This window comes from Mercenaria mercenaria, chromosome 19 (assembly GCF_021730395.1).
Source record: "Mercenaria mercenaria strain notata chromosome 19, MADL_Memer_1, whole genome shotgun sequence".
Classification (NCBI taxonomy): Eukaryota; Metazoa; Mollusca; class Bivalvia; order Venerida; family Veneridae; genus Mercenaria; species Mercenaria mercenaria.
This window is the reverse complement of record NC_069379.1, coordinates 42878614-42902712: the sequence shown is the minus strand read 5'-3', so window position 1 is coordinate 42902712 and position 24099 is coordinate 42878614. Positions and strand designations below refer to the sequence as shown.

The 24099-nt window shown below is 34.6% G+C and overlaps 2 protein-coding genes across 3 annotated transcripts; one reads left to right on the top strand and one right to left on the bottom strand.

Annotated features, from left to right (window-relative positions):
* Positions 1-3027: 3027 nt before the first annotated feature.
* On the top strand, positions 3028-10172 carry LOC128551043 (ficolin-2-like). Its single transcript, XM_053531328.1, has 6 exons — positions 3028-3066; positions 4202-4249; positions 7912-8008; positions 8447-8605; positions 9346-9543; positions 10108-10172. Exons 1-6 carry the CDS (start codon positions 3028-3030, stop codon positions 10170-10172), a joined length of 606 nt encoding a protein of 201 aa, XP_053387303.1.
* Positions 10173-13053: 2881 nt separating this feature from the next.
* Positions 13054-23472, bottom strand: LOC123542367 (SCO-spondin-like). 2 transcript variants are annotated; one of them, XM_045328185.2, is made up of 10 exons: positions 23353-23472; positions 23161-23202; positions 22168-22247; positions 20604-20666; positions 19835-19964; positions 18695-18817; positions 17717-17887; positions 17130-17300; positions 14691-14855; positions 13054-13540 (listed from the first exon to the last, which is right to left on the bottom strand). In XM_045328185.2, the coding sequence occupies exons 1-10, from the start codon at positions 23369-23371 to the stop codon at positions 13140-13142; spliced, it is 1365 nt and encodes a 454-aa protein (XP_045184120.2). In that variant the 5' UTR covers positions 23372-23472; the 3' UTR covers positions 13054-13139. The 2 variants fall into 2 exon arrangements, with proteins under 2 accessions (XP_045184120.2, XP_045184121.1); XM_045328186.2 differs by lacking the exons at positions 17717-17887; positions 18695-18817.
* Positions 23473-24099: the final 627 nt, after the last annotated feature.

The window sequence follows — 24099 nt, the reverse complement described above, 5'->3', positions numbered from 1 at the left end:
CATTGTCATTCAAACTTTTCTCAATATACTTACTAAATTATTATGAATGATGTTTAATTTTATCTACCTAGATGTCACAATGTTTAAAGGAATTTGGATTATATTCACTCTGCTATTTGGAACAGTCTACATGGAAGTTAAATACGGAATTCATCAATAAACAGCTGGTAGGACACGTGTTATTTGAAACAACTGCGGTCAATCACCATGAATGCGCACGGGAATGCATGTCTCTGACAGCTTGTAAATCCATAGATTACTACGCACATGACAATGTCTGTAAACTCAACGATGTTGACAGCATTTCTGTCAACTTATCCGAGTTTTTGACAAAAATTGGAGCCATATTTTCCGACATTACAAACTGGCCAAGCGTATATATATATCATATAACTGAATGCCTGCTAATATCTTTATGTATCTCGTTTTAGATTTAGATTGGGTAATGTTTAGAACAAGTAATATTTGCAATGTAGAATCAAGATTTTAACATTTAATGTTAAGATCTTTAATCTGTTTGATCTTGTGTTAAAAACAAATATTAGCTCGCATTATTATATATACCTCATTAACCTTCCCCCCCCCCCCCCCACACCCCCACGCGTCCTCCACCAAACGCACTCACCTAACTAATTATCAAATGCAATATATGAAATCAAACATGGTAAAGGTAGTTCTACACGTTCAAATTGAAAGTTTTTCTACAGCGTACAATTTGATTAAACATTGATTTGTCAAAACTTCAAAATAAACTTAGAAAATTCAGCAAATTACAAAGATAGGGCCGTCATGTGACTGTTTTTTTTTTTTTCTTCTTTTTTTTTTTTTTTTTTTTTGCTAGACTGATTTAAAAATTTTGGACCTCAGACAATATTTCATAATGGGAGTCTTTGGAAAAATCACCTTTTTCATAACATCTTCGCGAAAACAAAATTTTCTACAATGTAGATTTTAGTGAAACTTCTTACAGTCGTAAATAAACATGGAGCCTTAAATTTAGTGAAAAAAGATGTATAGGTTCTTGTGCTTATTTTTTGAGATATTTAACCACGATTAAAGTGAATCGTACATTAAAGCTATTTTTTAATTATGTTATGTGTCAAATGTTTTAAAATCATACTTTAACTTTAGAAAGATAGTAACAGTGCCATTGTAATAAATTAATTCACGGGTTGCCATCCATTATTTCATAAAATGATTTTCATTTCCACACGCCGAATTCAGGTTTTATTGTACGTTTTCCAGATAAATGACATTACGCCATCACTTTCGGTTTATCAGACGTGTAGAACTACCTTAAGGAATATCAAATTACACCCTTAGCTGTCCTGAAATAACAACAAAAGACATTTTAAGCTCTTAAATGCATCTCCTCTCCTCCCACAAAAAAGAAAACTATCTTCGAACCACCCTAAGTATGCCTTTATGGCCAGCAGAGCCCATCCCTGCCTTTCCTCCCCCCCCCCCCCCCCCCCCCCCCCCCCTCCACAAAAAAATAATAATAATAGTAATAGTAATAAAATGGCCGAAATCTGTATTTTAGCATTATATTGACTGTCGTTTGATACTATTCCCCCAAAATAACCATATCAGGGATATTTTTATGTTTGAAAATCCTGGAGATAATCAAGTTTATCAATTCTGTAAAATGATAGGAAAGGGCTCGGAAAACAACCTTACAGTATAAGTGTTTAGAATATATACATGTATAATCAATTCCAGCAAAATATATGTTCATATACATACACGAAAATGATCATAAACATGTATAATTTTAATATATTAGGAGTATGTCATACAGATTTTAATTGCACTCTAAAACTTTGTTTCTATATATGTTGTCATTCACGGACAGTTAAGTTTCTAATTTAATAGCCTTTAAACTCGTTTTCACGAATCCGTTGAATTATTAAAAATTATCCCTATTACAAACTGAAATTAATTAATTAAGATGTAGGCAAATGTTTATACATAATGCTGAGACAAAATGACAGGGCTTCTAAACACCAACGCAATTTGTAACAACTTAATAATATCTTAAAAGATGAAAGGTAAATGCAGATTTCCAGGTAGCATAGAGCAACCCAAATACAGCCATAGGGTCATGGGTTGCAAAATAGACCCATAATAAAAGGAAGCTGTAACGGAAAAATATTGTAGACGGGTTGCTTCAAAAATAAAAAAAAACAAGTACATTTTATCCATATGCTAAATATAGAAAAATGCGGGGCTGTAAGGGGTAGATAAACAGGGTCAAATGGAAGGGTTTACACACGCATGAACACTAGAAAAAGTAATTAAGTAATTAAAAGTAAAAGAACTACAACTGCTGCATTCTTTCAACCTTACAAGTGTTTACTGGAGCCACAAAAAGTTGAGGAAAAAACTTTTTATGTGATAAATTCATAACTGAACCATACATATATAAAGTGTATTAGCTTTGTCATGTTAGAAACGGAAAAATGAAAACCAACCATAGGCCACCGTGCTTGTGAAGGAGTTTACTGCCCTTAAAACTAGATTTTTCATCAAATTTGCATATTTAAGGGCAGATAATTCCTGAACAAGCACGGTGACCTTCGTTTGTTTGTTTGTTTTTTATTTATTTCATAATTCTGTTTCTAACATGACACAGTGTTCATATGCAAAGTTTGAACAAATTCTGATATTGGAAATGTTTTGCCCAGAAGGCGACTGCATTAAATGTTGCCATAAATAAAATAGGTATGTTACCGCAATGTTTTCGATATGTTAAAGGTATGAATTATAAAAACAAATTAAGATAAGAACATACTCTCCTTACGTACTCATTAAATGCAGTGTGAAAGAATTTCGAAGAAAATTCCAATATGTGGTACCAATTCAACTGAAAATTTTGATCTTCTTTCGAATCAACTTGTGATAGCAACCAGTTGATTGATTTTGGTCATATACAACTCGTCGCATCAGATAAAAATAGGTTCCGTGATGTGGCTTCGGTGAAATGCCATTCTGGATATGTTCCGAGTAAAAATGAAGTGAAGTGTGATGGAACAGGACAATGGGAACATGCAACTTGTGAAAAAGGTAATGTATTTATACCATCGCAGTTAAATGATAGAAACCTGGGACAAAAATGCAGTTTCCTGGAAACAAACCCATACAACAGTGTAAGGAAGGATGTAAACCTTTACCCTGCTAATACCTCAGTCACACAAACGGCGTGGATAGCTACGTTTAGCCACGGATAGAAACGTAGTAATACGTATCGATCTGTACCTGAACCGTACCTTAACGTAGTAATCCGTATCAATCCGTACTAATCCGTACCAATCGATACGGATCGATACGGATTACTACTTTTCTATCTGTGGCTAGATGTAGCTATCCGCGCCGAACTTATCCAGCATTCAAATAGAGCAGAACCACTTATCATTCAAAGAGGTGTTCACTTGAAAAGCGCACAGTGCAGGCCATGATCAGGCTGATCTTGTTCTGCACTGAACGCAAAGGCAAAATAATTTGCTGCCAGCAGGCCGAAGATTAAATTAATTCACATTTACACTCAAACGCATTGACAATGTCAATAAAGACACTACAAAGAAATAAAAGAATACAATGCGGCACCGCAGAGGAAAGGTCAGTGGGGCAGAACAGCCACCGGGGAATTTATTTCCACGTCAAACCCTCTCATGCACCAATCTATGTGTCAAAACTAAATAACATACTAAATAAACCTCACCTCTTTCAGGGTTGAACTGATATGTCATGATATGTTTTAAAATTCCTTCACAAGGTTGTGTTGATTTGACATAATCATTCGAATATCATTGCAGGTACAATGTATTTCTGTTTGCATAAATGAAGAGATACTTATTACCAAAAAGAGCAAACAAAACGCTAATGTTTTCCATGGAAATAAATAAAACTGTTTCAGTAGTTGATTTTTGATTCTATTAACGTTCCATTATTTTTCATATGAAGCAAACAGTGATAAATTAAACACCCGCGTTAAAAGAGTTATGTCGTTTATGTTATAAAAACATTACAATATACTTTAAAATATGTTATGTTTAACGGATTATAAAGAATTTTATATATAGTTTCCTGATGCCTTAAGTTGTTGATACGTAATAAAACCATGTAATTCTATAGAAATTATGACCTTATACAATTAAGAACAAACTTCAGTTATGTATGATACTGTTCTTTATTATTTCAGTCGTCGATTGTAAGGACATTCTGGAATAAAATCCCGATGCCTCGTGTGGTATACATGAAATAATATTATGGAGCACTGGAGAACGTTTGACAGTGTATTGTGACATGAACACTGAAGCTGGAGGGTGGACTTAAGTCTAGTGCTGTATAGAGATAATATAGGAAAACAGGGCACTATGGTAGCGACATATTAGAGATAGATACATGAGCCGCGCCATGAGAAAACCAATACAGTGGCTTTGCAACCAGCATGGATCCAGTCCAGCCTGAGCATCCGCGCAGTCTGGTCAGGATCCATGTTGTTCGCTGGCCGTGTCTCTCTCATGGGAGCAGGCTTTGAAAGCGAACAGCAAGGATCCCGACTAGACTGACCGCAAAGCCACTATGTTGGTTTTCTCATGGCGCGGCTCATTTCCATTGTAGCAAAACTTACAAAAAAATATGGAGAGCATTAAGTGTCTATTAAGCATGTAACGCGGCCAAGCAAAGTAATTAAGCCGAGGCTAGAATCGTAACAGGTGTTGCATATTTTATAACCTGTCTTTAACCATCTCCACTATTGGTTGCGTTCAACGTTTGAAAGAAATTTTTACAGATCTTTTTAACTTTTGAAGTGTCGTGTAATTGCTACAAAATGTAGTCGGTGTTTGTTATCTTTTCTGGGATCATTGTATGAGTTCTGCTATAGAGGGCGTGGACGGTATTGCAATATTCATTACTATTCATAAACAGTCTCAAGTAAACCATGGCCAAGTCTACTATTATTTTACTGACATCCTACGGATCTCTTAATAGTTTTTAATATGAATTAAGGCACCGCCTAGCATGGGGATTTATCTTTTATATAACTACTTACAAAGAAATATTCAACACCCAAAAGAAATTAACAGTGAAGTTTACATTTAGTGTCATCATACCTCTTACAGCGAATATCATACTTTGCAAAATTTACGGGAAGCCGTGACGGTGACGTCATTCAGCGTTCTCGCACTGGCTTTAGGAATTTTTTGTTTGTTTGTTTGCACTCCACGCAGAAACTTGACGGCCTTTACATTTCCTTACTGTTTTAAAAGTGTTTTTCATTTGCATGTACAGCTTTTATTACGAAAAAGAAGTAAAAGAATCATGTTGGCCCGGTTTACGAATTTCTGTGACTGATTCGGGGTGCTCGGATGTTCATGCAGACAACCAGTCTGCAGTGTGTATATAAACCGGAACCGTAAAACATCGAAAAAATTGCCTCAGTATATGCACAGAACACAGACGAATAACTATATACGGACGTTACCGTCTCGGGGATTTTCATCCCCTATTAACACTTAGCCTGCTGGACACGATTAAGTCTGTCTTTGCGACCAGCGTAAATCATGATCAACCTGCACATCCGTGCAGTCTGATCATGGTCTGCACTGTTCGCCATTCAGTCAGTACCTTTTTGGTAAGCACCCTTTTTAACAGTAAATGGTACTGTCCAAATTGAAAGATGGACAAGTTCATTGTAGAAATTAATTTAGCAGGGTAAGAGTTAAATAGAATAATAAGAATCAGGGAGAATATTCAATGTTAAGTAAAGGAGAAAAGCCAAAAACTGTCCATTATGTGAAAGAATGGACAAATCGAGGCGCAACGCGCCGAGATTGTCCATTCTTTCACATAATGGATAGTTTGAGGCTTTTCTCTGACTTAAAACACGGTCCTCACGAAAAAATCAAGATTGTCGTGATATTATAATATAATGTCCCTAATATTGTCCTCTTTGAGGCAAAGACAATTCATTGATTTGTGTCTCTGTGCTAAGTAAAAATACCAAGTCAAATAGAGTTTGAATAAGATTGCATAAATTTATATTTATTGCAATGAAAAGATTTTTTTAAACACTAATGATATTCAGTGCTGATTTTTGGGAAAGTTTCGAACATATCTCGTTTTGTCATATTTATGTATGATTTGAAGTATCTTTACAAAAAGTAAAATTTAACTTGGCCGTATGATGTATGTATTAATAGTTTTCCACGCTTTGTTCGTGCTGAGTTTGCAGTTTTATATAGATGACGGGTCCAGGTGAAGACATTCTAAAATGTATGTATATGTATTTTATATCATTATTACAAAATAATCGTTCTTATCTCGCAATTACGTTGTTTTCTATCAATTTTATTAGAAGACAATAACACGTATTATAAGCGACGTTTACCAGTTATGAAAGTTAAAAAAATAAATGTATTGTTATCATTGCGGCCAAATTTCCCGGTATACCGAAATACCGAAACATGCAGTAAAACGATAGGAAATTTGACGTTTTTTAGTGTTTTGTTTTTTTGTTTGTTTGCCTTTGTAGTAGAAATGTGAAATTGCACATTTCTGAATGTCAGTTATGACAAAAAAATTTAACCAGGTGTTTTTAGCTCGACTATTCAAAGAATAGGTAGAGCTATTGGTTTCCAGTTTGTTTAATTCTGCCCATTGTTTTCTCGTTTAGAGCCCAACCATTATTTTATCCGTTTTTCAAGGAATTGCACTTTGTGCATCATTAAAGGTTCCATGTGCACCGCCGTATGAACACATGGTACAGAATCCAGGAACACTGGTTAGGTTAACTGCCCGCCGTTACATGACTAAAATACTGGTTTTTTTTCAGGGTTTTTTTTATTGCACCTACAAATTCTGGAAAAAAATACGTTGCAGTTTTAATATATTTCAAAAGTTTCGAATTTCATAGGCTGATGTATTCACACCTCTCAACGTACAAGGTTATTACTATACCTGTCCACTATTAACCTGTACCTGTCCATTCTTAAAGTATCCATTATTTTAAGAATGGACTCTTACAGGTTAATAATGGACAGGTATAGTAAAATAATCGTGTGTATTGAGCGGTATCGGTACAATAACCTATATAATGGACAAAACTAACAAAGGATTACATCACAACCGTGTTTTAACTTATGATAGAGTTCCGCTAGGACGGTCTCAAGAGCATGGGAAGTGTACCACTTTCACTTTACTCTCATGAAAAAAAATCTGCCACTACGTTGATTGGTTTTATTGTACACATCGAAATATATATTCAACTGTCACAGCAACAGTATTTAAAAACTGTATGGCGGCTAGAATGCCCGTTCTTGGGAACATTCGTATTATTTCTTTATTCCTTACCGTGCTAAATTTCTATTATGAACTGGTCAATCATTTAATTTGGGCAATACCATTTATTATTCGAAGGGGTGTTCACTGAAAATTTATAGACTAAACAGCCAGCAATGCAGACAATGACCAGCCTGTGCAGATGTGCAGGCTGATCTTGGTCTGCACTGGACGCAAAGGCAGAATTACTTGTCGCCAGCAGGCTAAGGGTTAAAGATCTTAGCGTCAAATATTCAATTTATAAAAGAGTTCTGCTAAAAGGGGTGAAGGGCGTTGCACATAACTTTACCTCTCATGAATAGACGTGCTGGGGGTTCGTTTTGAGGAGGCTGCGCTTTTGGTGCGTGGCATTCCCTGTTTGATATTTTTCTTTGTTTTTTTGGTTTAACAAAATCGCTATTGTTTCCTTGTTTGCGCTCAATGCTTCCAAGAAGATGAATATACAGATTTTATAAGGATGCTCAGTATCACATTTAGGTAAATAAAACATCAGGTTCTACAATTAGAAAATACAGAGATCTTTTCAGCAACATGTATGCTAACATACTATTTATACTAATATTTCAGGTATTTCAGAGGAGATTCGATGGGATGTTAGAATTTTATCGAAACTTTTCGGAATACGAGAATGGTTTTGGTGCAAAAGATGGCGAATTCTGGCTAGGTAAGTCCATTCAGCAAAAATCAAGGGATTTTGTGGTTTCCTACATTATATGGCACTCTTTTTCGTGCACATGTGCACGTCTAAAAGTGCGTTATCCCATACACTGTAATCCTCCACTGACTTTACAATAAACAAATGACATTAAAGGCATATAGTGCCTTTGTTTAAAATGTGTGAACATAAAATACATTAATTTGAAGTTAAATCCTATTTCTGATCATTATTTTCTTGAACATTGTTCAAAGGTTTGAATATTGCTAAATATACTAGAACGTTTTATTGAATCTGCCACGAGGTGTCGAGAGTGATAATTTTAAAATGTAGAACTTATCTAATAATTGACAAAAAATCGTTTGCTAAATCTAAAACTTACGAAATGATGTAACACGTTTTTTTTTTTTTTTTTTTTTTTTTTTTTTCTTTGTTTTTTTCACGTAGGCCTTAAATACATACAAGAACTAGCTGCACAAGGGGCAACGGAGGTTAGGCTGGACATGTCCAAAGCAGGCGATACGGAAGCATATGAAACATTTCAAGACTTCAGTCTGACAGGAACTAGCTATACACTCAACATTGGGTCGCGCACAGGTTCAACAGGTAAAAACACTTTTTTGTATTGATGGAACAGTAATTGTTAATACATCCAATATTGACTATGGGACTTTGTGTACTTTGACGAAAGCTTAAAACATTTAGAGTGTCTCTGCGATGTTAAACACAACATTGAATTATCTAAAAGTGCCCTGTATGCATGTTACCTATATGGCGAACAATGCGCGACAGAAATGGGCTAGTGATTTTTTGAAGTTCATGCGTATTAATGTTCCTTCTCAAGGAATACGTATTACATTTTACACTTGACTGAGCAGTCAATGGACACAAGGGTACTGTCCAAAGGCATCTGATTAATAGTTGGGCGCCCCAATCTTGGACTTATACATATTCATTACATATAACTTCTGTGTTAAAGTGACTGTGTGATCATGTGTCTTTGGGTCAACTTATGATGAACGCAATTTAATAACATCGGGCCTACAAGGAACAATAATTCGTATAGAGTATTAACCCGTGCATTGAATATTTGATAAAGTAGTATAGAGATTAATTTAATAAATATGCATGATCTCAAAATAGACTCCCGCCAAATAATCACGCAATGAAATAGTCGCTGGTCACGTGTTGTTTTCTGTATTAGAATTTCTTAAAGACAGAATATTGCAAATGCGCTTGCTTAGTTGAACTTATAGATAAATTTTTTTAATCTGGTGCTAATGCCCACAAAAAAATGAGCCGTACAAATCGCTCGTTACTGTACACATCTGAATATATTATTTCAGGAATAGCTGATCATGGTTTACAATACCACAATGGATATCTATTCACCACCTTCGACCGCGACCGTGACTCTAGAATCGGTGGTAATTGTGCTGTTGACAGACACGGGGCATGGTGGTACGGCGAGTGCGGATACGTAAATCTAAACGGATACTATTGTACACCGGGTACTGTGTGCAATGTCGCTCTGGCTGAGAGAGGTGCGTGTGGCCTCATTCATAATGCATTTTCGGGCGATTTGTGTATGAAAACATCGAAAATGATGCTGCGAAGAAAGTAAATGTCAGTGGAAAACAAAAGGGAAATGATTCAATCTAATGGATTTTCGTGGAAACAATGTTTGTATTGAAAAGTTTAACAGATCCTTTTTGTTTTAGTATTTTTAAAATGTTCAATGTTATATATCATCTATGTTTTTATACTGAATAAAATGAGGTTGTTTATCTATTTAAAGGTCGTTATAACAGTTTATCTTAAGTAACAAAAAATTGTAAATATATCATAAAACATTCTTATAATGATAACCGACGAGATGTAACTATGGCGTGAGGTTTGTCACCAGTATCTATTTTTAACTCACCAGTGCTGTTGATTTTTTTTTTTTTTTTTTTTTTTTTTGGGGGGTGAGGTTGTGGGGGGTTGGGGATTTTTTGTTGTTGTTGTTTTCTTTGCCACTGGAATTTTTAGGACGGTGACCTGCTGTGATTCTTCTTCCTGTATATTTTTCTGTGCTTTTTTACTTATATGTTATTATTGTTGGTAAGGTAGTTCTGCACGTTTGGTAAAACGGAAGTGGTGGCGTAACGTCATTTATCCGGAAAACATGTGATATAAAGCTGGATTCGGAGTACGGAGAAAAAATCATTTTATAAATTTATGGCAACCTGTGAGTAAATTAATCACAATGACATTTTTACTATATTTCTAAATTAAAATAAGATATTTAAACATCTGACACGTAAAATAATTCAAAATAATATCACAAAATTAGTATGAAATGGGCGGTTTACTTTAATCATTGTCAAATATGTCAAAAATAAGCACACAGACCTATGCATTTTATTATGTGTTTGTTCACAACTGGTTTAATTGTCGTGAAAATTTACATTGTAGAAACATTTTTACTCGCGTAAATTTTATGAAAGTTATGATTTTCCTATAGACTCCTGTTGTGAAGTTACACAAGATCAAACATTTTCAAATCAGTCTAGTAACAAATAAAAACAGGCACACGACCATATCTTATCTATTTGCTGAATTTTCTAAGAATATTCTGAAATTGTGAAAAATCAGAGTTTAATCAAATTGTAGAAAAAAATCCAAACGTGAAGAACTACCTAAATTGGTGTATATGCTCAGCCACTGTGTGCTTGTACACCGTTTACCATATCATTATTTATAAGTAGAGTATTGTATGTGCGGCTGCGGTCTTTCAGTGTGGTCTTTCCTGTTGAACCAGGGAAACCTCCAGACTTAACAAGGTGATCTCAGTGGTGAAGTGGTTATGGTCGCTGACTTTGAAACATTTGCCGATCACTGGTGTAGATTTGAATCCTCGTTTGGGTTGTAGAGTTCTACATCTGAGTATCGAGCTGACTCTTGAAAGGTTGGCTGTTTTACCACCTTAATGCCTCAAACAATGCTCAGCTTTGATCTTTTCTGACAGTTGCTATATACCATATGAAGAAGGCGCTAAGCATTTCTCTTATATCAGGATGTTATAGAAAAGCGATTTCCTAATTAAAAGAAACAGTTTATTAGGGTGCGAATTATGTGTCTCGTAGTTCGTAAATGCATCTTTTTAATCTAATATTTATGAACGACTGACAATGACAATGTTCAATTCTAGATGAGCCGCATCATGAGAAAACCAACATTGTACATTTGCGACCACCATGGATCATGCTGTTCGCTTTCAAAGCCTATTGCAATTAGAGAAACCGTTAGCGAACAGCATGGCTCCTGACCAGACTGTGCGGATGCGCAGGCTGGTCTGGATCCATGCTGGTTGCAAATGCACTATGTTGGTTTTCTCATGGCGCGGCTCATATTCAGATATGAGGATTAGGAGGATTATTTCATTTTTACATCTATCTTTACATTGCCACTAGTCACAAATGTGTTTGTTTATATAAGTACACAAATACTTTATACATAATTGTTTTACTTTTTTTTCTTTTCTGTAGCTGAAATATTCATTAATTTATTTACTCATTATTTACCATAAATGTGCTTAACTGGCTGTCATCGTTGTAAACTAAATACGTAAATAATTGCATTAGGGAAGACCCGTTACTAATGTTGCGAGAACTTTTTGGTCAACCCTTTTGCGTAGTATAATGTACAAATGGCGTAGTTATCTGTTTATATATGTATAAACTGGCAATAAAATATATTTAAACTAAACTAAGAGGATTAATTCCTGTCCCTGAACAAAACTGCCGCATATTTATTATTCAACCACACCATAAAGGATTGCCACATTTTGTCTTATCTGCATGTACGAGACTTAACACAAATAGCTTAAGGTCGTGCACGCACAGTGATACTCGGCAATTTACGTACAATAACACAATTTCGCTATGCAATTTGGTATTCCTCGAACGCAAATGCTACTGAACGCGTATATGAAATCTCGAAATCGCATATGAAGAAAACGCAATTTGCCGATTATCACCAAGTCCAATAAACAGATTCCGGATATCCCCAAACAACTTTCACTTAGGTTCAAACTTTGACGTAAAGTGCAGTGAAGTTTTGATTTGGAGATTTTGTCTGTTGTTTGACTCTTAATTAGTTACCGATAGTATGTATCCTAAACAAGCTGCCGATACTGCCCGATAGTATGTCCCTTAAATAAGCTGCCGATTGTATGTTTCTTAAAACAGCTGGCGGTGCTACTCGATAATATGTTCTTAAGCTGCCAATTGTATGTATTTTAAAATCATTGGCCGATAGTATAAATTTTAAACCAGATGCCGATGATTTCCCTTAAATAATCAGCTGTTTACAAAAACTGCCAATAGTATGTATCTTAAACAAGCTGCCAACACTGCTCGACAGCATCTTCCTTAAAATTATCTGCCGATAGCATAATCTTAAACCAGCTGTCAATTCGATATTATTTACCTTGAAATAACCTACCGATACTATGTATCTAAATCAAGCTGTGAAATTTCACGGATACTGCTCAATATTATGTTCCTTAAATCATCTTCCGATACCGTGTATGGGACTGACTACAGTCAAAACTATATAGTACCGTAAAACTCGACGATTAGTCGACCTCGCCCATAAGTCGCGGGTATTTTATAGTCTGGGAAAAGTGGCTTTTCACCTATATTCACTCATATTCAATGAGATCTCTAGTCATAAGTCGAAGTAGTTTTCTGAGGCAATTTCAGACGGTGAATTTGGTAGAATTATGGCTGAGTATTTAAGGTACGTCTCCGAAATCAGTCACTTTAACCAGTACTTCTCTTAAATCAGCTGTCGATTTTCGTTAAGATTTGATGTATTTATATCTGGGCATTAAAGTTGACTAGTGTTTATAAGATATTGATGAAACAAGGCACTTTCCTCCCACTAAAACCGATTTTTTAAATCAAACATGATAGACAGAAAGCTGAGCTCAGTTACTATTAGGTTGTCTTCACAATTCCTTTTACCTCTACTGTATATCTTTAATAATACCACAAGGAATGAACAAATATAATGACTATCCATTTTAAAGCCATATTCTAGTTTAATTATAGCATGCTTTGAAAATGATAACCGGTAGACATAGTTTAGAAATCTATCGATGTACAAGATATCCAGAGAAAGAGTTCATTCGATCACTATATTCATGGACAACAGCTCCTGCGGAAGCCCAAGTACATTTGACCCATACTTTTGACTGTGCATGAAGCACAGCTACTGTATCAGCTGTGTTACATGGGTCCGAGTCTTTGTCATATGCATACATAGTAGCATAGGCAACTCCGTCTACTACAATAGCTATATATAATGCTTCTTGAGAATAAACACAAAACTGTGTACTGAAAGTGTAAGTGCCATTAGCAGGTGCTGTGAAGATTCCAGTCGAGGTGTTGTAGGCGTGTCCTTCGTTCACTAGTGTAGTTCCAAAGATCATCGTTTGTCCGCTGGTAGGACTTATATCGGTCACACCTTTAGCGTTGAACACAATATTTGGGACTGAAATAGTTTAAATTTGATACTGCAACAATATAAGAAGCCGTGAAATAAATTACATGATTTGGATTCTTTATTACATAGCTTTTATGTAAGCAGTTTTTTTTCTTTATTTTTTGATCAATTATCAAAATACTCACATAAGCTAAATATATACCAACAGTTTGCAATCAAATCCTTTTAATAGATAATATTATATACCCTTCTCAAATGCGCTCAATTGATTGGTCGAAATGAGTGCACGCGCGGGTCCGCAAAAAGCGATATTGACCTGCAAAATTGATAATGACTCTTGCGATATAACTTTTTCTTATATGTATGAAATATGGGTCATTCAAATGAATACATTTGAGAAGGGCATATAGTATAACAATTATAGACTTATGTTTCGGTTAATATGTATTTTTACGGACCTGTAAAAATGATATTGACATCGGACTGCACTGCGTCCTCGGTCAATATCGTTTCTACAGGTCCGTAAAAACACATATTGACCTTAACATAAGTAAATAACTATATAATATAAACACATGTTTTCGTAACTGCTCTAGAAAGAATTCTGCTTTCTGCTATAATATGATCTAACACCCCTTTCAGTGAATTGAAACATAAATATGAGCCGTTCCACGAGACAACCTGTATTACTGACATGATATAATTATTGCAAAACGAGTAGTTTAAATACTGGAAAATCATTGTTTTTCTTACTTTCATACAAGTATGTTGCAATAGGGTTATCTAAGAGAAATCACATTTTACGTCTCAAAATGACTTCGGTGACTTACTTGAAATCATTGTAACTCTGGAAATTTTCAGATTTGAAAGGTTAAAAATGTTCTTCATGAATATTTTATATCTCAGTTTTTATTTTTGTCACAATTACAGGTTTTCTCACGGAACGGCCCATATCAGTATCCAACTTTTGAAAAAGATTACAATCAAGTTACATGTATATATACTTTTCTGTTCGGCTGCACGTAAATAAAAGACAAAAGTTTTTCGCTGATGGATAGGGAAATAGATCATTACTGAAAAAACAGGTAGTTTGTTTCTATAGTCTATAAGCATTATGATTAATAGAATGACGCCATAGCGTGTAGGATAGCACTTATCGTATTTATACTTTGTACAGTTGATTGCAATGAATACATACTACAGCCATCTTTTCTACACAAAACATTTTCTAACGGGTCTCCATCACAGTATTTCCCTTGAGGCGAGGGTCGAGGATTTGTACATGTTCGTGATCTAGACTGCATACCATATCCACATGTCACAGAACACGTGCTCCACTGTCCCCAGTCAGACCAACCGCCATCTGTGATGAAAAACAACATAACGTTGAACATAGAGCTATCAGTACTTGCTGTTTGTTACTTTATTTTAATGTTTATGTGTATCAAATAAACAAGTTTGGAAAAATACATACTTCGTTACTTTGATTAAAATGTTTACACGTTAAATAAGTCCAAATATTCACATAAAATCAGCTTAAGGATGTACGATCGAATTTTTTCTAACGTTAAGAATTTTTTCATACTCTGTGAGCTTGAAGAACATTAGTTTTCAAGACAAACAAGAGAAGAAAAAACATAGGTCACCGAACTCTTTTTAATTTTATAGGGCATTTACTACACCCACTGTTTAAGAATTTCTGAAATTTTGTAAAATTGAAAAAAATGGTTGTACTTTATAAAACATATAATATCCCATTTAATGTCATAGGGATTTCATGTCTTACAGGTTAATATGAATACAAGGTGATGTCAGTATTATATAAGCATAAATGTCACAAACAAATCTCTTTCATTTTTACATGATGACATAATTACCCCACCCACTTTATTTTCAATGGAAAAAATATATTTAGATCTACAAAAAAATTTCTGACGGTAAGATTTTAAAAATATTTTGCAGCTTTAATGACGCACAAAAATGCTTTAAAATGGAAAGAAAAAAGTAGGGGTCACCATGCATCTAAGAGATTTGTTAAGAAAAAACGGTCAAAAACTGGTGAATTTTGATATTTTGTGTTCTTTTTTATTTAATTAATATTTCCAGATAAAATAAAGAGATATCTTGAAATTTTTTATTTCAATTATAGCTTATAATTATATGTATCAGTCAGGAAAATATCAAAACGAAACCTGATCTACTTTCATAGATATTTGAAATTACCTACCCCTACCCCGTTGTAAAACTTACGTCAATTTTAGACAAATGCCAGCCAAAAATAAGGGTGAAAAAAAATTTTTCGCAAAAAGCAGAATCTATTTGCTTAAATGGTACTTTATTAGCCATATTTTAATGATTTAGCATTAATTTTCGGCAAAACTTTTGTTGGAAGGCAATATTTAAAGAAACATTTTTCAAAATGGCGGATATCCTGAAAAAAACGCTCGTACATCCTTAATATAGTCGTGAGCAAATAGTTCAATCATAAGTACACGGACATACACACTTTATTTCGCCATATTATAGACCATATGTTAGTAGTTTCATTAAAATCTTCATTGTAAAAAAAACTTTTTTTATTATACCAAAATTGTGATTTTCCCACAATCGTCCGTTATGAAAGCTCAAATATTTCAAAAAGTCTAACAATAAATCAAGCAAACGACCCTATGGGTTTTTTGGCCGAATATCTTTAAAATCAGAGTTAAATCAAATTTTACATTGTAGGAAAATTTTGATTCAAACGTGCAGAATCATCTTAAACCAGTGGCAAAAATCTCATGTCAGCATTTTACCACTATTTCTCCCTCTGGTAGTTAGACCGTTTGCCTCGAATGAACCATTAGCCAATCAATTAAAGATAAATTTGATGATGCAAAGATTTCTGGATTTAACTACATGGAATTGTGTTCCTACAGACCATTAAATGTTACATTTATTAATACGTACAATTCCAACAAGGTTCTTTATATATATTTTTTACTCCTTGGGTCTTCTCACGGATCATTGGTTGTACAATTGTTAAAGAATGTGCGTCAACTGATTTAGTCTTTTCAGCTAAATCTTCTGGAATTTCTGTTTTATTTTTAGCACTAATGTACTTGTTTCATAGGTTTGTTCGTAATTTCATAAAGAACACTGTTGCATCGATTCAATGTTACATCTTTACATTTTTTTTGTTGTCTTTGCACACCGACAGCATTAAATATGTGAAAAGATCCACACAACTAAGCAACGTAATTACTGACTCTGTTTAATTGAGTCTATTCATGACAGCTAATGAAATGTGCAATTTGATATTCGTAAAAAGTGTAAGACAATGCAATATTATTTGAAGTACTCTCGGAAAGAACTAATTTAGAATTATAAAAGAACTACTTCAGAAGATGCTCAAGAGAACAATCATATCTGTCGTATTATTTACAGGCTATCACTTCCTTGTGTATACCGACCAGCTCGAAAGTCTTGCACAAAGACCGACCATATACACACGGATTATTCCGTCATGTGACTTTGAAGGAAATGCCAATGTTCCTAAACCTACGTGGCAATTAGAGAGATTGATCAGTTATGTCTTGTATGCCCTCACAACATCCATTGTTATCACATATACTTAAATAGATATAAAAAGACCTACTTGCACATAGACCTGGTAAACATATTCTCGCATCCAGTGTGTCCCCGAAACATTGGTGCCCGTTTCTGTCAGGCACAGGGTTCGAGCAGTTTCGATGCCGTTTTTCTATCCCCACACCACATGTCACTGAACATGCGTCCCAGTTCGACCATTTAGTCCAACCCCCATGTACTACAAGGTAAAAATGTTTTTTCAATTTTAACTACACAATTATAATCAAGTCCCGTATTGAAATAAAAACATTAAAACTAAGTCGTATTACAGGCTTAAAACGTTATATCTGGACTAAAATGTTTTAAGCATGGTTGGGTGTGATTATACCTGGGCAAAGTTGCTTTAAGCATGTTTTAATGAGTTATACCTGGACAAGGTTGTTTTAAGAATGGTTAAATGAGTTATACCTGGACAAAGTAGCTTTAAGCTCGGTAATTGTGTTATATATAGGCAAAGTTGCGTTAAACATGGTTCAATGAGTTATGTTTTGACAAAGTTGATTTAAGCATGTTTTATTGTGTTATAACTGGGCAAAGTTGCTTAAAGCATGATTTAGTACCAGTGCTAGATCCGATATTGCTCTTGGGTTATACCTGGACAAAGTTGCTTTAAGCATGGTTTAGTGTCTGTGCTAGATCCGATGCAATCAAGTCCGCCATGCGCCGGGGCAGGGTCAGTACATGTCCGTGTTCTAGTCTGAGTCCCGTTTTCACATGTTACATCACAAGGCGTCCAGGGAGACCAGCTAGCCCAGTTTCCATCAACTACATCGACAGACAAAGATCGCCTTATTAATGCTGAAGTATATTCTATGAGAGACGGGGCAATAATTTTCCAATTTTGTATATGAACACAGTTTCATGTTAGAAACAGAAAAATGCAAAAACAATCACTATACTTCATTAGGAGTTATCTGCCCTAAAACTGAATTTTCCTTCAAATTTGCAAATTGAAGGGCAAATAACTCCTGAACAAGCATGGTTACCTTCGATTGTTTTCTTAATTCGGTTTATAACATGAGACTGTGTCCACATAAGTTTGAACAAATTCTGTTATTGGGAAATTTTTACCCAGAACTGCAGCATACGTCCTTATATAATGTTTTCTTTGCTTTGTCATTTATCTATTAATATTTTACCTCGAGTGAAATAATACATATTTGTTATATGTTTTACTTTAAGTGGTATCAAGTAAATTATCCGTATACTAGGCTAAATAAAATGTTTACGCTGGGACACATACGGGACACATGGACACATACGTAATTAAGCAGACTGCTGACCATTCGAAACGATTATTCAAAATAAAAACGACCGGAACTTAACAATCGTGTGCATGACTATTTGAGTTACCCTTTACAAAAGAAAGACTAAATTATGAAAAAGTAGGTTCTCCCTAAGCTCCAGTACAATGATACGCAAATGTGCAATGCCATGTATGCCTGATAACATCGACCTCATGTTCAAGTTTAAGTTGAACTTTAAACAGACTTAGTGGGTATTCCGAAATGGGTTAATTATTACTAACTGAACAACAATATTAACAACAAAAATAACTCTGAATATACACACCCAATGAGCAGAGAACACAGAACTTGGGACAGATTAATTTTGCACGATGAATATCCTTGCATATATTAAAAAAAGAATTCATCCAAGCGCAATCAACTTTCACGTCGTCAGTGCATGTTCCAGCTGTAACGAAAACAACAGGCTAATCTCTTTATTTCTCTTGAGTGTAATACGCTTGCAAACACCAAACTAACTAATAATATGCTACATTTGTAAGAAGTGTTACTGACTAATTCATGTATTTATAAACTAGAACTAGTACAAATCAACTATCTCACAAATCACTGCATCATGCTAAGCGCCGAAAATGAATATTACTTTTGATAACGTTAATTCAGTTTCAGTTAAACCACACACACACACACTGATGTCTAAAAATGTAGAATGGTTAGACATCGATTTAAAACTTTCATGAGCTTGACAATAAGAAACTGTCTTAGATACGATGCCGTACATGTATAAAGGTTACATTTCCACTCGACCTGCATAGTATGACTTATTTAAACATATTTCTCCTTACTTCAGTTTTTCGAAAGAAGTAACATCTGACCGACAAGCAGTAAGATTTGACAATATTTTTATCCCTTTACTTTAGATGTGAATGTGTGGCGTCATTTTAAATGAATGTTTCCAGTGCCCAAGTCAGGGCGTTATTGAATTCAACAATTCACAAAAACCAGGATTGTTTTGTGAGTTTGTGTTTATTTTACAATTTTGTTGGTAAAACTGACGATAGATTACTGTTGGTTAAAAAATTATGGCATGTTAATGTCTCTGTGAAAATAGCAGTGAGTTTGTAAAGACCAATTCTTATTATGTACAAAAACAAGGGTAAATATTTGAAAGCAAATGCTACGTTCTTCAAAACGGGACCTCCTTAAACATATTCCGATAGCAGGGTATGTATGATCCAAAAATACCTAGACAATGTGTACAGTATATAGACAACAGGCACTTAACGAACAAACAAATAAAAACCAACGGGTACCGTTATTAAACGGTCAGGTACACAAACGCAAAACGGAAATATAAACGTGTTCCATCTGTGAATACTGCCTCACTCTTTTCACATACTCCGTTCCAAAGTCACAGGAAAGTAATTCTCGCAGGTGCAAATCTGTCAGAATGTTAAATACTTACGTTTCAGGTGCTCGCAGAGGTTTCTATTACATTTGTCTGTACTACAACATTCATGACAGTCGGGTTCTTGCCTTCCACTCAGGTCTCTACCAACCAAACTACCAGCAACATCCCCGGTAACACCACATTGCTGTTATGAAGTAGAAGAAGTAGCAAGTTATATTTTGTTCTACATATTATATTAATAGCACAGGCCAGCGAGGGTGATACTGGATGTTGTTAACTCGAGTAAAGTAATACGCACCTCAGATGTTACTATTTTTTTTTTTTTTTTTTTATTCTACTCTACCTACAAAAGTCGTGCGAGGCATTTGAAATGAAGAACACACGGGGTATAATTCAAACAAGCTTAATCAGATCATTGACGCACATTCTGTTCCGGGTTCAAAACAGTATTCAAAACAATTATCATATCTTGGTTTTGTTCGGAGTGTAATATTAAAAATAAATCTCTGTTGGCCTATGGGAATTTTGCATTGAATGTTTACTTTAGGTATAATAAGTTATTTTTTACTAAAAGGTCCTCAGCTTTTTAATAAAGTTACAATTGTCCGCACAGAAAGCAAGGTAAAATGCCTCCATAGGATTCTAAAGCTTCGGTCTTTTTCGTTCCTTTTAAACAAAACTACTATCATTATACCAACCCGTAGAAACAGGTCGGAATAATTAAAGATATCCGTTAGCCATGCAAATCTCGCTCTGATATTGGGATATTTGATCTAAATAATCCCAAATGACACAATATAACATGAAGGAGGTTTCTACTGACCTGATTATCTGTACATCCAAGGGTTTTTGTTTGTCCAGATGCTTTAAATTCCATGTAACAGGACTTGAAATATATTACATGCGATGTAAGTGTAATGCACATTAAACAAAAAACTAAATAAGTAGTTAAACCAAATGCACACTTAAGTATATGAGCAAACAATAAGAAATACATGTGATTTTCTACAGCAGAGTTTTATTTAGTTTCATTTCCTATTTTCTACTACACTGCACAAAATAATATATAAAACAGATATCTGACCAATTCTAATATTGTTTTAATAAGGCAATAATTTTCTTTATATTCTAGTTTAAAACCGCGTAATTTTATCTTTTGACCGGTATGCGGCTAGTCAAGTAATGGTGGACAGGTTTTAAGACACTATTTCCACACATGAACAGCAGTATGCGTAAGAGCCATTGTTTAAATTTCATTGTGGATATACATTTAGCATTTTGATAGAAAAAGAGAATATTGTATTTATTGAGGTATAACTCAATTTAAGTAGCAGTACCAGGTCATATCATTTTAATTCTGAAATTAATCTGTAGTGACTATATGTTACTGGACAAATCTCTCTACAAAACATTTATCTTAAATACGTTATTGTAAACCATACACATTTACCTGATCGGTCCGGCGCTATGTTATTGTCAAAACATACTCTGTTACTGTAAATACATTTACCTGCATAATACGCTGTTATTGTGAAAACATTTACCTAACTGGTCCAGCAGTCTGTTATCGTCGAACATTTATTTGACTGACCAGCTAGGCAGTCTTTTATTGTCAATCATTGAGCCAATCAACTAGGCACTCTGTTATTATCAGACGTTTACCTTTGTTACTTTCAGACATTTATCTTACCACAAGGCATTCAATTATCCACATTTACCTGATCGGTACTGCACTATTGTATTGTCAAACATTTTTCGCCCGGCATGGCACTCAGTTATTGACAAACAATCTCCTGACAGACACATCACTCAATCATTTCCAAACATTTACCTAACCTCAATGGCACTCTATTATTGTCAAATATTTACTTGACTGGCAGAGCATTTTGTCGTTGTCAAACACTACCTGACCGGCACGATATTTTCTCATTGCAAAACATTTTCCTAACCAGCACTGCACTCTTTGATCGTGAAATATTTGGCTGACAGGCACCGCACATTGTCATTGTGAAACAAAATGTGACCGGCACACCACTCTATTATTGTCAAACATTTACCTAAAGGGTACGGCACTGTGTAATTGTCAAACATTAACTTGACAGTCAGGTACTTTGTACTCGTCCAACATTTACCTGACTTTGTCTTTGCAAAAGTTTTACCTAACCAATAAGGCACTTTGTCGTTGTCAAACAATTACCTGACTGGCAGGAAAAATAGTTATTGTCAAATAATTACCTGACTGGCAGGAAAAATAGTTATTGTCAAACAATTACCTGACTGGCAGGAAAGATAGTTATTGTCAAACATTTACCTGCCTAACAGGAAAAATAGTTATTGCCAAACAATTACCTGACTGGCAGGAAAAATAGTTATTGTCAAACAATTACCTGACTGGCACGGCATTCAGTTATTGTCAAACATTTGCTAACATCAGCGATATCAGTGCAGTTATAACACTGAACAGCATCTGTTGAATAAACAAGGAAATTCCAAAAGGAGACTTAGAAAAATAACACTTGTAAACAATGACATAAGAAATATGTATATGATCTTCAGCAGTAGACCAATACGTACTGTCAAACTTAGTCACTTAAAATCTATCTTACACTGAGGCAATCATCTTTCTGTTCTATTTATTGATAATGTATCTCTGGACATTAAGAAATAAAATACAGCAGACTCATACATTTTTTATTTTAAATTGATATTGAGCACTTTTCAAGCCTTAGGCTACACAAAATTTGCGATGAAAGGGCGAAAATGACATTGAAGCATATTGTAAAACTAAAACAAAAACAATTTTATCATTGTTAGTTCTATTCTATAGGAACTCAAGATGATACTGAATATCATTCAAGACTTTTAAAACAAGCGGTCCGAAAATGTAGATTGCATTCTTTTTCAAATTAGGTTTTGGAAAACATTCTTGTTTTTTTTTTTTTTTTTTTTTTTTTGTCGTTGTTGTTTTTTTTTTTTTTTTTTTGTTTTTTGTTTTTTTTAATGACCATGCAGTTTCATAAGGATTTAGCAGTTAAAATTGCAACATTGTTGAAAATGGATGTACCTACTCACTCAATATATGGTCATAATTAAAAGCGTTCTCATTAGTTTTTCTAACACACATTAACAGTGACGTCACGTTGACCAAGAAATAGTGCTACCCTTTCTCGTATGACATAGCATGTTTTTTTTTATAAATGTAAACCGGATATGCCCTTTATAAAATTATTCCAAGGGACGTATTAGCTCTCTTCGCCGTGTGTGAATTTATTAAAAACAAATCCTTTTATCGTACTTCTTAAGTAAACACTAAAAGTCAAGTTAAAAAGGACCGGCAAGAAATCAATGGGAATACATTTTTATTTATCAAATTTACTTACGTGTGTTGCCGGTGATATAAAGTTGCAGGAATATGGGCAGACCTATAATAGATATGACGTCACAGCATTTAATGAAAGTTAAGTTAACAACACAACCATATACAACGATATTATTAAATTAAAACTTTAGCAAAGGAAATTCTTCTAATTATATACTAGCTTTTAATTTAGTGATACCAAAATCAAGAGTACTTAGCGATAGCGCGATCATTTTGCGAAATGACGTTTATTCCCACATAAAATATAGAATTTCGGAAATTGTTTCCACCAATGTGGCCATCCTTCGTGCCTAAACTTCAAATGGAACCGGATTGTTTTCTCGTTTAGGACAAAAAACGCCACTGATAAGACAGTAAAAGATCAAAATACGGCGTAAATTTCTTGACCCGCTGTCCTGTTTTGTATTATCAGAAATGAACGCGACTTTCATTTAAATCGATATAATGTGAGAAAGTAGGGAAAGCCATCCGAAAAGACATCGTACGAGGGGCTGTCGGCAAATATCCGTACTTTTCACAAAGACCGTTCAGTATTGCCAACCTACATCTATACTTGAAGGCATTTATATGTACTACTTAAGATGAGGCAGTATAAGGGGTAGGGGTATTGTTCTGCAAAAGAAAGACATTTTTTCTGGGCTAGCCAGGGTTGCAACTTTTTCAGTTTTTCTTTGAGTGTCTTTCAGTTACAGTATACGTATTGGCATGAAATGAGCCCGTATCGTTCCATGTGAATCCCCAAAAGCAACCAGTATAACTCGTTTCCACTGCTTTGACTAAGCTTTTTTTACAGGTTAATTATAATTCATTCACGGTGACAAAACAGTTCAGTTCAAAAACTTGTTTTCAATACGGTTAAAGAGCCTAAAATTTTCTTTAGCTATGGTCACCTTTTTACCTGTTTACTTGTTGGGAAAATCAATGTATCTTGTTTAGAAGA

Bases quoted from the DNA above. Each gene is read 5' to 3' on its own strand.
- LOC128551043 (XM_053531328.1), top strand. From the start codon at position 3,028: ATGGAACAGGACAATGGGAACATGCAACTTGTGAAAAAG. The intron at 3,067-4,201 runs GTAATGTATTTA...TTATTATTTCAG, and splicing joins ACATGCAACTTGTGAAAAAG to TCGTCGATTGTAAGGACATT. The intron at 4,250-7,911 runs GTATACATGAAA...CTAATATTTCAG, and splicing joins AAATCCCGATGCCTCGTGTG to GTATTTCAGAGGAGATTCGA.
- LOC123542367 (XM_045328185.2), bottom strand. The intron at 22,248-23,160 runs GTAAGTAAATTT...TTTATTCAACAG, and splicing joins TTATATCACCGGCAACACAC to ATGCTGTTCAGTGTTATAAC. The intron at 14,856-17,129 runs GTAGGTCTTTTT...TTTTCATCACAG, and splicing joins TTTACCAGGTCTATGTGCAA to ATGGCGGTTGGTCTGACTGG.